At 48.6% G+C, this 12757-nt stretch overlaps 1 protein-coding gene across 1 annotated transcript in view; it reads left to right on the forward strand.

Moving 5' to 3' along the window:
• Window positions 1-12757, forward strand: part of EIF3H (eukaryotic translation initiation factor 3 subunit H) — a 159830-nt gene that overhangs the window by 111018 nt on the left and 36055 nt on the right. The window contains exons 3-4 of the mRNA XM_088444367.1: window positions 1576-1743; window positions 10246-10345. Coding sequence (XP_088300493.1) covers window positions 1576-1743; window positions 10246-10345 — 268 coding nt within the window. The remainder of the gene's footprint in view (window positions 1-1575; window positions 1744-10245; window positions 10346-12757) is intronic.

Consider the following 12757-nt stretch of genomic DNA (forward strand, 5'->3'; position numbering starts at 1 on the left):
TCTGTCTGTCCTGCATTACCCTTGTGGTGGTGAACTCTTAAGCTGCACACACACAAACGATTGAGTTAATGAACGATTTTAGTAAACGATTTTTTACTTTGAAAAAATTAACTAATTTGTTTACTAAAGTTGTTCATTTACTATGTTCATTTAAATGTAATGAACGATTTTTATGAACTACAAACGATTTTTGCATATTAACTTAATGAAAATCGTTGAGTTGACAAGTCTGACTGAACTACAAACGTGAACGCGCATGAACAATAATCGTTCATCGTTTGACTCAAAGTAAACGATTTTTTTAAACGATATCTTTTAACGATAATCGTTAAAAAAATCGTTGTGTGTGTATGCAGCTTTACCGGTTAGCCCAAAGTTGTTAGTATCCGGTTGGTTAAAATTACAGACCTGTAGCCGGCAGTTGTTTCTGCCTCGGTGCGCACCGCTGGTGAGCTCTGTTCTGCGTCGTCCTCTTGCCCGTATAGTCAGCGCTCCTAAAACCCGGCGATCCGGTAAGCCACAGAGTGTACTCTGGTCACCTGACTGACCAGAGTACACTCTGGTTTACCGGATCGCCAGGTTTTAGGAGCGCTGACTATACGGGCAGGAAGAGGGCGCCGCAGGACAGAGCTCACCAGCGGTGCGCACGGAGGCAGAAACAACTGCCGGTTACAGGTCTGTAAGCATGCCCCATGCGGAACACTTGTGTCGCCATATAAATAAAGGATAATAACAATAATGGGAGTTGTAGTACACCAAGGTCCACCCAGACCAGGCCTGGACAACCTGTTGCTCTGCTGTGAAACTGCAAACACCTGGATGGTTGCTAGCAGGTTAGGCAGGGACTTTTAGTTTCACAACACCTGTAGCTCCGCAAGTTGTCCGGCTTGGTCTAGACACTCCTGAACTGTTTGCGTGCACCTGTTCAGCACCAATACCTTACTTTGGTGTCAAAGCCAACTCTTTTTACTTGTCACCAGTGGCATCACGAAATGTACTTCAACGGAGGCAGCCATTTTGTGTGCTTATAAATGCAGCATATCATTCACAGGTACCTAGGGAAATGACTGTATATTGGGCACAGTCTATAAACGGTTTCCTTACACTGTGTGATGGGTTCAGTTGGATAGTTCATTACCTATTCTTTCTGTCCTTATCTGTGTATAGCCGCAGAAGTGAAGAGACAAAATGTATATTGTTTTTTTTCTTTCCCTAATATCCTCCTTTGGCTCGGAGTTGTATTCCATCACCTTTCCAGATATTCTCCTGGAAGGCCCGACTCCGAGATTCACAAGGAGCTGTGCACAGTACATAATACTTTCATTATGGATTTATTCCCAGTTGGGGATTGGGTTGTGCGTTGAATCTGTCCTGAGCCATAGATGAAAGCAGAGCAGGGGAGGGGTCGCGGCGTTGAAAGGAGAAAGCGAACTGGATTTAAACACCTAATCGACGCCAGAAAAACGCAGTTGCGTCTGACAGAAGGGTTAACGATAAACTTATTTGTTTTGAGATTTATGGTTACACAAGGCGGCCATTTTAATGTCCTCTTTTTCTTCTTCTTTTCCAATATAGTCCAGTATCAGATGGAGATGATGCGGAGCCTGCGCCACGTCAACATCGACCACCTCCACGTCGGCTGGTACCAATCCACCTACTACGGCACCTTCGTCAGCCGCGCCCTACTGGACTCCCAGTTCAGCTACCAGCACGCCATCGAAGAGTCTGTGGTACTCATTTACGGTAAGGGGGATATTTCCCTCCCTGCACAGTCGCCTAGCCCTGCTGCGCATTGACATTCCTATTTTCTGCGTTGGTTATACCATATTAGCAATGCAGCGGTGATCTCTCTCTCTCCGAGTGGGGGAGGTGGAGGTTAAACGTCTGAGGTAGCCTGGCAGGCCCTTTTAAGTAAATACCAACTGTATGTCTGCAGCAGCCCAAGCAGCGGCTCAGTCTAGACAGAGTTTCCTCCGCTGTGTTTATTTTTCTTGCTATCAGAGACCTGATGTGTACGCTCTGGAATGCTGGAGAGTGGCTGCTTCATTTTTATCCCTCAGTCTCCTCTCTCCCTTGGTGAAGGCTGGTGGAACCGGACCAGATGTCTAACAAACCTCGATTACTAGAATGTCTGGCTCCGTAATACGTGACTGACCAATCCTAGCGCCATTTGCCAAGTTCTTTCTTTCTCTATTTCTCTTCCATCCCCTCCCCTCTCCTCCCCATTAATACCCCTGACAGGGGCGCACAAGTCCTGCTCTGTTTCCCTGAGCACAAACATTTTTTTTTTCTTTTTTCTGCAGGTTTAATGGTGTTTCCTCAAACTCTCCAGGCCAGATGTTCTGCACTGTATCAGAACCATAGGCAATTTAGCAGCTTTATGGCTCCCCCAACAGCCCCCCTTTTCCCTTAAACGCTCGCTCTGCCGTATCTGGCGGTCCAGCATATAGCTTCCAGCTGAGCAGTGACTGCCGCGTCCTGCGTATCTGTCAGAAAAAATACTAATGAACGCAATCAATCTCCCTCGCTGCCCCCAAATTATTTCAGCATGTTAACAATTGGATTACTGTGAAGTACAAGTTGTTAAAGTATACTTTATGCTGGCTGGAAACTTGACATCACGGGCCTGATGGATTTTCCACTTGTTCTGTCTCTTCTGCCTCGTTTTGTCACCTTTTGTACGCGAATGGGCGACGTTTGGGCATAGACGAGATGGGACGGGTTGCGGGACGTCTCCAGCAGAGCGCTTTTGTTGTCGAGCGGAAACTATATTCAAACTGTTTTTTATTTGTTTTGTTTTTATGAACACACTGCGAAAATATCTGTTATGCTTGTTTTGCTTTTTAGGACCGTTTTATGAACATCTTAATTTGTACGCTTAATATTAAATCACGTGATAGATGATTTTGAAATCCCAGGTCCTGTACGTTCTTCGTCAGCAGGAACAGAATCAGATTTCAGCACTTCTGGTTTTTCTAGCAGGGAGGGTTTAAAAAACGGAATAAAATGTTTTTGGGCCCCTATTTTTCTTTAATCCATAACTGTATGCCGGTAAAGATCCTCTCATCTTAAATATTTGGTGTTTGCGCATAAGGCATTTTTTGGGTGGGGAATCTGTGGCTCCATAATAGTGGCCCATCTTCCACTACACCTGCCCCTGGTATTCCCCACCACATTATAATGCTCAACCGTGTCTCTCAATACGACTGCAGGTGGGGTGACCCTAGTGACCACCTGGAGCTTCCCCCACACCTGTAGGACAGTGTCCTGGTTATTGGATACAGGTGTGAGATGAAAAAAAAAAGAAAAACTGATTTGGTTAATAACTGGTCCCGCCACTGTGTACACTATGGCCCTGATTCAGAACCGGACGCTCTGACAGAGCGCTCGCTCTGAAATCAGGGCCGGCCTGCTCTGTTTTTAGAGCGGCCTCCTGGCCACTCGCATAGCTGTGCGTGACCACCCACAGCTATAGCGAGCGGCCAGGAAGATGGTCGCGATGGTCAAGACCATTGCGACCATCGGGCTTGCGACGAGACCCTTGTGGTAGGATCTCGTGGCCACACGCCCTAGAGTGCTACCAGAGCCGAAAGCACTCCCACTGACATCACTTGTGATGTCAGTGGGGCCGGCCCCAGACGGTAGGCGTTCCCATGGGAACGCCTCCGTCTGGGCAGCCACGCCCCCGGCCCGCCCACCAAAGGGGGTGTGCTGTCACTCAACATCGACAGCATGTCCCCTTTGGTACGAGACCCGGAGCGACGGTTTGCCCGTCGCTATCCGGGTCTCGCGCATGCGCACGAAGGAGCCGGCTCCGTCGTACGCATGCGCACTGCGCCACCATCGACCCGCTTGCGAGCGCATAGCGCTGGCGAGCGGGTCTGAATCAGGCCCTATGTACCTATGTACAGCCAGGCTGTCAGTCCCTGCCTTCCTCTTTAGTTGGGGAAGCCCCAGTGTGCGACGATGCATGGAGGACTTATTTAGTTATATATAAACATTGCAATTCTTTAATTCATATTATGTTACCTCAGTGATCCGCAGCCTTTGGGTGTGTTAACTTAATGGGCAATAGTGGCCAACATATGACATTAATATATATCAAAAGGTATAAATGGATGAGCTAGAGAAAACATGAAGGGTTTATACTTTACTAAGTGTCTCCCATATGCTGGGTTTCACTCCCCTGCACAAATGTGCCCTGTTAGGTGGGAGGAGGTTCTCTAGCTGAGCAGGCAGATGATGACTGACAGACGTGCAGACGCTTTCTGGGTTCATACACCGCAGCTATTACGTCTCTGCTTTCTGTCCTCATCATATCCCGTTAGGATACAATAAAAAGATGCGGAAGGGGTTTCAGCCGACTTTTACCAGATTACAAAGTTACATTTTTCTTGGTAACACCGCTGATGTTTAATGATAACTTATGTAAAATGAGAACTTTACACATTCCACATTTCTATTAAACTTGATTTGGTTCCCGCGTTTGTGTTTTTTAGTATAACTATAACTAATTTCTTGAAACCTTTTTTTAGACAGTGCGCATATGGATATTGCAGTTAGTGATGCCTTATGAGTGTACTTAGCACCTGTCTTCCAGGTAATATATAATATAAGATACGTTACCCAATGTTTTGTGTTTGCATTGTCCGATGTTGAGAACCACCAGCTACTGTGTCTGTTCTCTGCATCCGCACTAACGTACAAAGGGATCTGTCTGTGAGCAGATGCTGGCTGCCTTGGTCGTAAAATAAAATGAACACCTGCTTATGCAGGGCCCCTCATCCCTAAGTGTTCCAGATATTGCACAAAACCTCGCCTGCCGTAAATATTCGCCGTGGAGCAGATTGTAGGTTGTAAAAGCAAACTGCCCAGTAGGTATAACTGCGCCCCATCTGCGCTCTCTCTCACCTCTCGTTCTGCTATCTGTGCTTGCTGACACGGGACGAGCGTCGTTCCCTCGGAGGGAGCCATAATCTCTGTGAACTGAGAAGACGGCCCTGTGGCCATTGTGTTACTGATTCCACATGCTCGGAAGGAAGGCGGAGAGACGGGCGCTTTGTAGCCTGCACGCTGATCAGCACCGTAAGCGTAGTCATTTTTCAGCACCCTGCTTCTCTCCCCTCCTTATCACTAGTAGAAGCAGCAGACGGGTGACATAGAGGAACTAATTGGGGTTTCTTTCTTTACATGGCTGTATAGTTTTATACTCCTGCGATGACTCCGCTACACGTTACAGGAATGCGCAATGTGTTCCCGGCTGTAGGGGTGACCTGGCAAAAATGGGTTACGTCTCCCTGAGCTCCTGATGAGGTGAAATTAAATGCAGCTAATGACTTCTTCTTCAAGCACTGGTGCATTCGTATTGGCCTGTGGTTGTCTGTCTTAGAATGGTTACCCACGCTTGACTGACTAAGTGCGTGTACATGATTAAAAATAAAAACCCAGGTTACAGTACAGATGTGGCCAGTTACATCTTTGCCGCTTGTGCAGTAAATCGCTCTGTGCATGGTGTGAGTCTCGCGCCCGCTACGTATGCAGATGCGGGTCATCGCAGGCGCGATGCGTGCGCACATTTGCAGCGTGATCAGCAACGATGTAACAGGTCGTATTTGTCTGTTACTTTCATCGGGGTACCTGCAGATTCAAGGTAGGCACCAGCAAAGTCGTATTCACCTTTATTGGAGTGCCAGCCCCTCTGCTTTAGTAAATATAACCTACTGTAAGTGTTTATCAAGTTGTAAACAGTCTGGCGGCAGCAGTTGGGTAATTCAGATCGAAGCAGTGCTACGTTGGTAAATTTGAAGGCGGGTTAGTTAGGGGGAGGTTAATAGCTGGACAGTAAATTGCCTATAGATTGTAAGCTTGCAGGCAGTGCCCTCTTCCCACTTCACCTGTGTGTGTTGATGTCCTCAGATGTACAGTGCTAGGGAGTATGCTGGTGGTATAGAAATATATAAAAATAAGGATGTAGAGATGAAGGTAGATGAGAGAACTGTGATATGATTTGGTAATTTGATGCGGGATGTGCAAATACAGGCCTTAATAGAATATAACATTAAGGCAATCAATTTGTGAATTGGGGCAGCAGACTTGCTCATGCCAATAATAGAATGTACAGATATGGGGGGTGTTAAAGAATAGAGGGATACAGTAGCTGGTATTTGTGAATAGGACAGGAGAGCGCCCCCTAGTGGGTGTGAATTAAAGCCCTGATTCAGACCCAGTTGCTCTGACAGAGCGCTCACTCTGAATCAGGGGCGGGCTTTTTTTTTTTTTTTTTTTTTTTTAGAACGGCCTCCTGGCCGCTGGCATAGCTGTGGGTGGCCACCCACAGCTACAGCGAGCGGCCATGATGATGGTCGCGATGGTCAAGACCATCGCGACCATCAGGCTTGCGACGAGACCCTTGTGGGTAGGGTCTCGTGGCCGCAAGCCCCAGAGAACTTTCGGCTCTAACAGAGCCGTAAGCTCTCCACTGACATCACAGGCATTCTCATGGGAACGCCTCCGTTTGGGCAGCCACCCACCCCCTGGCCCGCCCACCAAAGGGGACGAGCTGTCACTCAACATAGACAGCTCGCCCCCTCTGTTGCGAGACCTGGAGCGACGGAGTGCCCTTCGCTAGCCGGGTCTCGCGCATGCGCACGATGGAGCCGCCTCCGTCGTGCGCATGCGCTGTGGGCCACCATCGACCCGGTTGCGAGCGCTCAGGGCTTGCGACCGGGTCTGAATCAGGCCCTAAGTCCTGTGCCAATTCTTACAAGCAATCCCTATAATTATACGAGGGTGATTCAATAAATAAGGCAACAAGATCTCTCATTGCGTAAATATATTCAACTCGTACATGTACATATAATCAATAGTATGGTCTTGGTACAGATTATATTTCCACATAGTCCCCATAGTTGTCTAGGCATTTGTTCCATTGGTACACCGAGGCATCTATCCCGGCATAGAAGAAATGATTGTCAATTGCGTGAAGCCAGGACATGGCGGCTTGCAGAACTTCACCGTAGGTTGCGAATCGCCTTCCACCCAGGTTGACTCCTCAGTGGACCAAAGAGATGGAGACCACTCGGTGCCAGGTCAGGGCTGTAGTGAGGATGGTCCAGTACCTCCCAATGGTAGCGCCGACACAACTCACGCATGTGATTGGCTGAGTGTTGGCTGGCGTTATCGTGCAGCAATAAGACGCTCGTTCACAGCAACCCATGTCGTTTTTTCGACAAATTGCCCTCTGCAACTGGCTCAGGGTGTGTCACATTCGCGGACAGCATTCACAGCATCTCCCTTGGTGAGGTATCTACAATGAACAGGCCCTTGTGGTCCCAGAAACACGGTCGCAGTGTCCTTTTTTTTGCTGATGGAGTTTTTGAATTTCTTTGAAGGTGGGACGATGCGTGCTTCCATGTCATGGATTCTTCTTCTTCATCTCCGGTGTCACCTGATGCACCCACGTTTCACCTGTAACAGTACGCTGCAGGATCTCCACTCCCTCCTCATGGTACCACGTCAAGAGAGACAATCCCATCCTACTGGTTTTGTGAACTTCTGTGAGTTGCTTCGGTTCCCAGCGTGAACACTTTTATTTTTTTTTCCTGTGCCCCAGTTGTTCATGAACGATGTTGTGCACAGCGCCCTCTGAGATGTTCAGTACGTCAGCAATATTAACTATCTGCAAGGCGCCCGTCGTCCTGAATCAGACCTTCAGGGCGGCGCAAATTGGCATCTGTGGTGGACGTGCTTGGCCGGCCAGATGGCTGCCCATCTTGAACATCTGTCCTGCCGTTATCAATGGCAGTGCACCAAACCCAAACTGTTCTGCTGATGCACCCTTTAGATGCAGAATTCTGTTCACACTACGCACCTCATGTTTCCGCCAGCCTCGCCATTTTACAGCTGATGTTGGGACAGTATGACTGATATGAGGCACAGTCTAATGGCCGTGAGGGGAAGCAGTGGTCTACCTGCTCTGGCCTGGTGGGAAATTAGAATGAAATAGAGAACATTACACACGTGAGAGGTCTTGTTACCTTACTTATTGACCCAACCTCATATTTCGGTTTAGGGATGTTCTTGTCAGGGATGATTATAAAACTTGTCGGCCAGCTTAACATATATTGCAGTAGAAGGAACGCAGGTTAGATACAGGAGTGTAAGGGGCAATCATCCGTTCCGTACAGACCCGTTTATACACACACACTTTTAGGAATAAACCGGCAAGAATACACTTTAGAAGCAATAGGGAGATTATAGAACCGTTACTGTCCCATGGAGCTTACTGTCTGATTACATTTTTCATAAAACAACCAGGGACAGTTAGATGAGACTGTAGCTCATCAATCAGGCTGCACCATGAGAGTCAGAGTGCACAATAGGGACAGTTATTCGATTTTTGGTTCAGCCAGTGATACCGGCAGAGCCGTGATGGGCAACCCGACGTACTTTGTGCAGCCTGCAAATCTCAAAATAGCACAAAGCACCCTTTAATTTCTAGACTGTATAAGAGGCATTGCCGATGCATAGTATAGGACCGGGAAGCCGACTGCCTATATACCGGCAGCCAGCTTCCCGACTGTCTTATCCCGGCAAGGGTGAAATGCCGGGCGTCTAGATGTAGACGCCCGCATTTCCCCGACGCCGGGAGACTGGTGCCCGGCATCACGATCGTAGTGATGCCGGGCGCCGCGAGCGGACAGCCGCGGGGGGGGGGGAGGGTTAGGTTTAGGGCTCCCGGGGGGGACTTAGGGTTAGGCTAGGGGGAGGGAGGGTTAGGGTTAGGCACCCCCGGGGGGGACTTAGGGTTAGGCACCCCAGGGGGGACTTAGGGTTAGGCACCCCCCAGGGGGGACTTAGGGTTAGGCACCCCCCAGGGGGGACTTAGGGTTAGGCATCCCCCCGGGGGACTTAGGTTTAGGTAGCGGGGAAGGGGGTGGTTAGGGTTAGGCACTTGGGGGGGAAGTTAGGGTTAGGCACCCCTAAGGAGGGTTAGGGGGGATTAGGTTAGGTTAGTGGACACTTACCTATCCATGATCGGGATTTCCAGCGCTGTCGGGCTTCCGCTGCGTCCCACTCTGCTCCTGTCGGGCTGCTGCTGACGGGAGTCGAAACGCCGGCCATGCGGCCGGCGGTATTTCATGCCCATTCCATAGGACCTGTGTGTGGGAAGATGTATTTCTTACATAAGACTTCAGCTGTTGAGTGGAATCTCGCAGTGTTATCAGATATGTTAACGGACAATGGGCTGGAACGGGGAATATTTCATTTCTGGGGAAGTCTTTGTGTCATTTCTCTATTATAGAGCAATTCACAAACCTACGGCAGTGTGACAGGTCTTTATAACATCCGTATTGGGGTGTATGAAATACTCATGTATTTTCCGTATGATCTGCTCATTGCACCGAGGGCTACCACCAGGGTAGTAGCAGTGCAATTAGATGCAGGGGAGCCGGTGGCCTGGTTAGGTACATTGTGTAAGTTTGCAGCCCCAGGGGCGTTTACAGTGTTTAGTCCTCTATGGAAATCCTGTTCATTTCCCCCTCTCCTTGTCGCATTTTGCACACTTTGAGCCTAGTCAGATTGGTTAGGTGGGAGGTTGAATAAGGATGATGACTGTAATTTCCATACGCTACGTTATAGGTGAGAGCGGTCGTCTCTGAATCGGGCTAATCCTAGTGTTTATTTCTTAGCCCGCACTAGTCACTTTTGAAAAATGAAACCAGTTTCTGCCCTGTGTCGTTTAGCACATGTGTAATGTCACAGTCAGGGTTTCTGGACATAATTTCTACCCATTAAATTAATTTCTTTCCATAAAATACATATTACATCAGTTTTTCTACGTGAGCGGGGAGAGATGGTTACTCCAGCTGGGCCTCAAAGGAGCATGGCCGGTATTACAGCAAAGTAGGAAGGAGAAACCAGTCCTGTTGTTGAGCTGCACACAGAGTGTGATATTGGTTATTACTGGATATGTCGGACCTTTTTAGGTGCGGTTATCTACCCGCTGTGAGCGATCTCGACTCTGGTGATGCCAGAGGGGAAATTAGGTGGGACGGTCTGTACGTATGTCGTGCGGTTCGGTCACCTGTGTGTGGGAAACCTAATCTGCACACTGATCCTGTTCATTTTACAATTGCAGAATTTACCGGCTGGCTGTATTACTACTTAATATGTATTGTATGCAAATAAGGGAATCGCCAATGTGTGTTCGTTAACCTGTTTGCATTCGTATTTTTTTTTTAGATCCCATTAAGACTTCCCAGGGCTCGCTGTCTCTCAAGGCTTACCGACTGACGCCGAAACTGATGGAAGTCTGCAAGGAGAAGGACTTCTCTGCCGAAGGGTAGGTGTGTTGCCTGGGTTCACGGATCTTGGCCGTGGTTTTTGGCTTATGGAGGAGCCGGAAAAGCTGTTGGACCAATCCAATGTAAAGCGATGACCACGTCTAGACTTAAAAGCCTTTCCCGAGGCTTAAGCTGTTTAATGATATGGATTGTATTGTTCGTGTGTGTGGGATTAATTATGAGTTCCTTGAGTTTAGTGTATACGTTCCAGCGGTGCATTAGTCCGTTTCATCATCTAGTCCTCACTATTTTAATATATCAAACTAGCAATAAATAAATTGTAAGCTCATTGATACAAACAATGTTTCCATGGAACTGCTTATGCACCCGAAAAACACTTAATTTTTTTTTTGTCATGGTGTTCAGTGAAGAAAGAGTTAAAGGGCAGCATCTAATTGTCAGATTGTACAGTGACTGGGACCTGGGGCCCAGACATTGCATGTACGCTGGGTTTTTTGCCCATCTTAGAGAATTGTGGCAAGTGTCTGTTAGTAAATGTCCCCCACACTTTGGGCCTGATTCAGAGCTGAACGCTCGCTCTGAATCAGGGCCCTCCTACCTTTTTTTGGAGAGTCCTCATGGACGCTCGCATAGCTGTGGGTTACAGGTTGATCGGGCTTGCGACGGAGACCCTGCGGTAGGGTCTTGCTGCCGCAAGCCCTGGAGTGATTTTGGCTCTATCAGAGCCAAAATCACTCCCACTGACATCACTAGTGATGTCAGTGGGGCCGGCTTGAGATGGTAGGCGTTCCCATGGGAATGCCTCCGTCTGGCAGGCACGCCCCCAGCACGCCCACCAAAGGGGGCGTGCTGTCAATCAACATCGACAGCACGCCCCCTTTGGTGCGAGACCCGGAGCGATGGAGAGCTCGTCGCTCGCCGGGTCTCGCGCATGCGCACGACGGAGAGGGATGAGGTTTAAAATAGACCTGAAGTCAAGCCTTTTAAATGTGTATATATAATTGTGAATACTAATGGTAAATATATATATTGAAGTTGGGTTGGTTATGAGATCCCGGCGGTAGGTATGCCGCTGGTCAGAATACCGACAGAAAGAAGGTAAAACTTACTCTTACCACTACCTCTAACCCTCCCCAGTGCCTAAACCTAACCTCCCCCCCAGTGCCTAAACTAACCCCCCCTAGTGCCTAAACTAACCCACCCCCAGTGCCTAAACCTAAGATCCCCCCCAGTGCCTAAACCTAAGCTCCCCCCCAGTGCGTAAACCTAACCTCCCCCCCTAGTGCCTAAACCTAAGCTCCCCCCCTAGTGCCTAAACCTAAGCTCCCCCCTAGTGCCTAAACCTAAGCTCCCCCCCTAGTGCCTAAACCTAAGCTCCCCCCCCTAGTGCCTAAACCTAAGCTCCCCCCCCTAGTGCCTAAACCTAAGCTCCCCCCCCCTAGTGCCTAAACCTAAGCTCCCCCCCTAGTGCCTAAACCTAAGCTCCCCCCCCCTAGTGCCTAAACCTAAGCTCCCCCCCCCTAGTGCCTAAACCTAAGCTCCCCCCCTAGTGCCTAAACCTAAGCTCCCCCCCCTAGTGCCTAAACCTAAGATCCCCCCCTAGTGCCTAAACCTAAGCTCCCCCCCCTAGTGCCTAAACCTAACCTCCCCCTCTAGTGCCTAAACCTAACCTCCCCCTCTAGTGCCTAAACCTAACCTCCCCCTCTAGTGCCTAATCCTAACCCTCCCCCCCAGTGCCTAATCCTAACCCTCCCCCCCAGTGCCTAATCCTAACCCCTCCCCCAGTGCCTAATCCTAACCCCTCCCCCTAGTGCCTAATAATAACCCCTCCCCCTAGTGCCTAATCCTAACCTCCTACCCCCCTAGTGCCTAAACCTAACCCCCCCCCCCCCCTAGTGCCTAATCCTAACCAGCTTACCCCCCTAGAGCCTAAACCTAACCTCCCCCTACCAGCACCCTAAACCTAGCCTAACACCCGATACTTACCTTCGGTATGCCGGTGGTCGGGATTTTGGTGTCGGGATCAGGACCGTCTGCATTCCACACGCCAAGATGCTGACTACATCCCATTGAAGTCATCCAGCCCCAGAACCTGTGTAATTCATGTTTGTCCCAAATTAAAGGGACAATATGGCAAGTGTGTGTGTGTGTGTGTATATATATATATATATATATATATATATATATATATATATATATAAAAAGAGATAGATAGAGATATATAATATATACATACATTGATCAGCAGTACCATTGAAGTGAATGACGCTGATTACCTCATACACTGGCTCCTGACAAGGGGTGGGATATATCAGACAGTAAGTGTAACAGTCAGTTTTTGGAGATGATGTGTTGGAAGCAGGAAAAATGGCCAAATGTAAGAATCTGAGCTGCTAAATTTAGACGGCTAGGTCAAAACATCTCCAAAATGCCAAGTCTTGTGGGCTTTC

This window comes from Taudactylus pleione, unplaced genomic scaffold, assembly GCF_031769625.1.
Source record: "Taudactylus pleione unplaced genomic scaffold, aTauple2 ptg000360l, whole genome shotgun sequence".
In the NCBI taxonomy this organism is placed as follows: domain Eukaryota; kingdom Metazoa; phylum Chordata; class Amphibia; order Anura; family Myobatrachidae; genus Taudactylus; species Taudactylus pleione.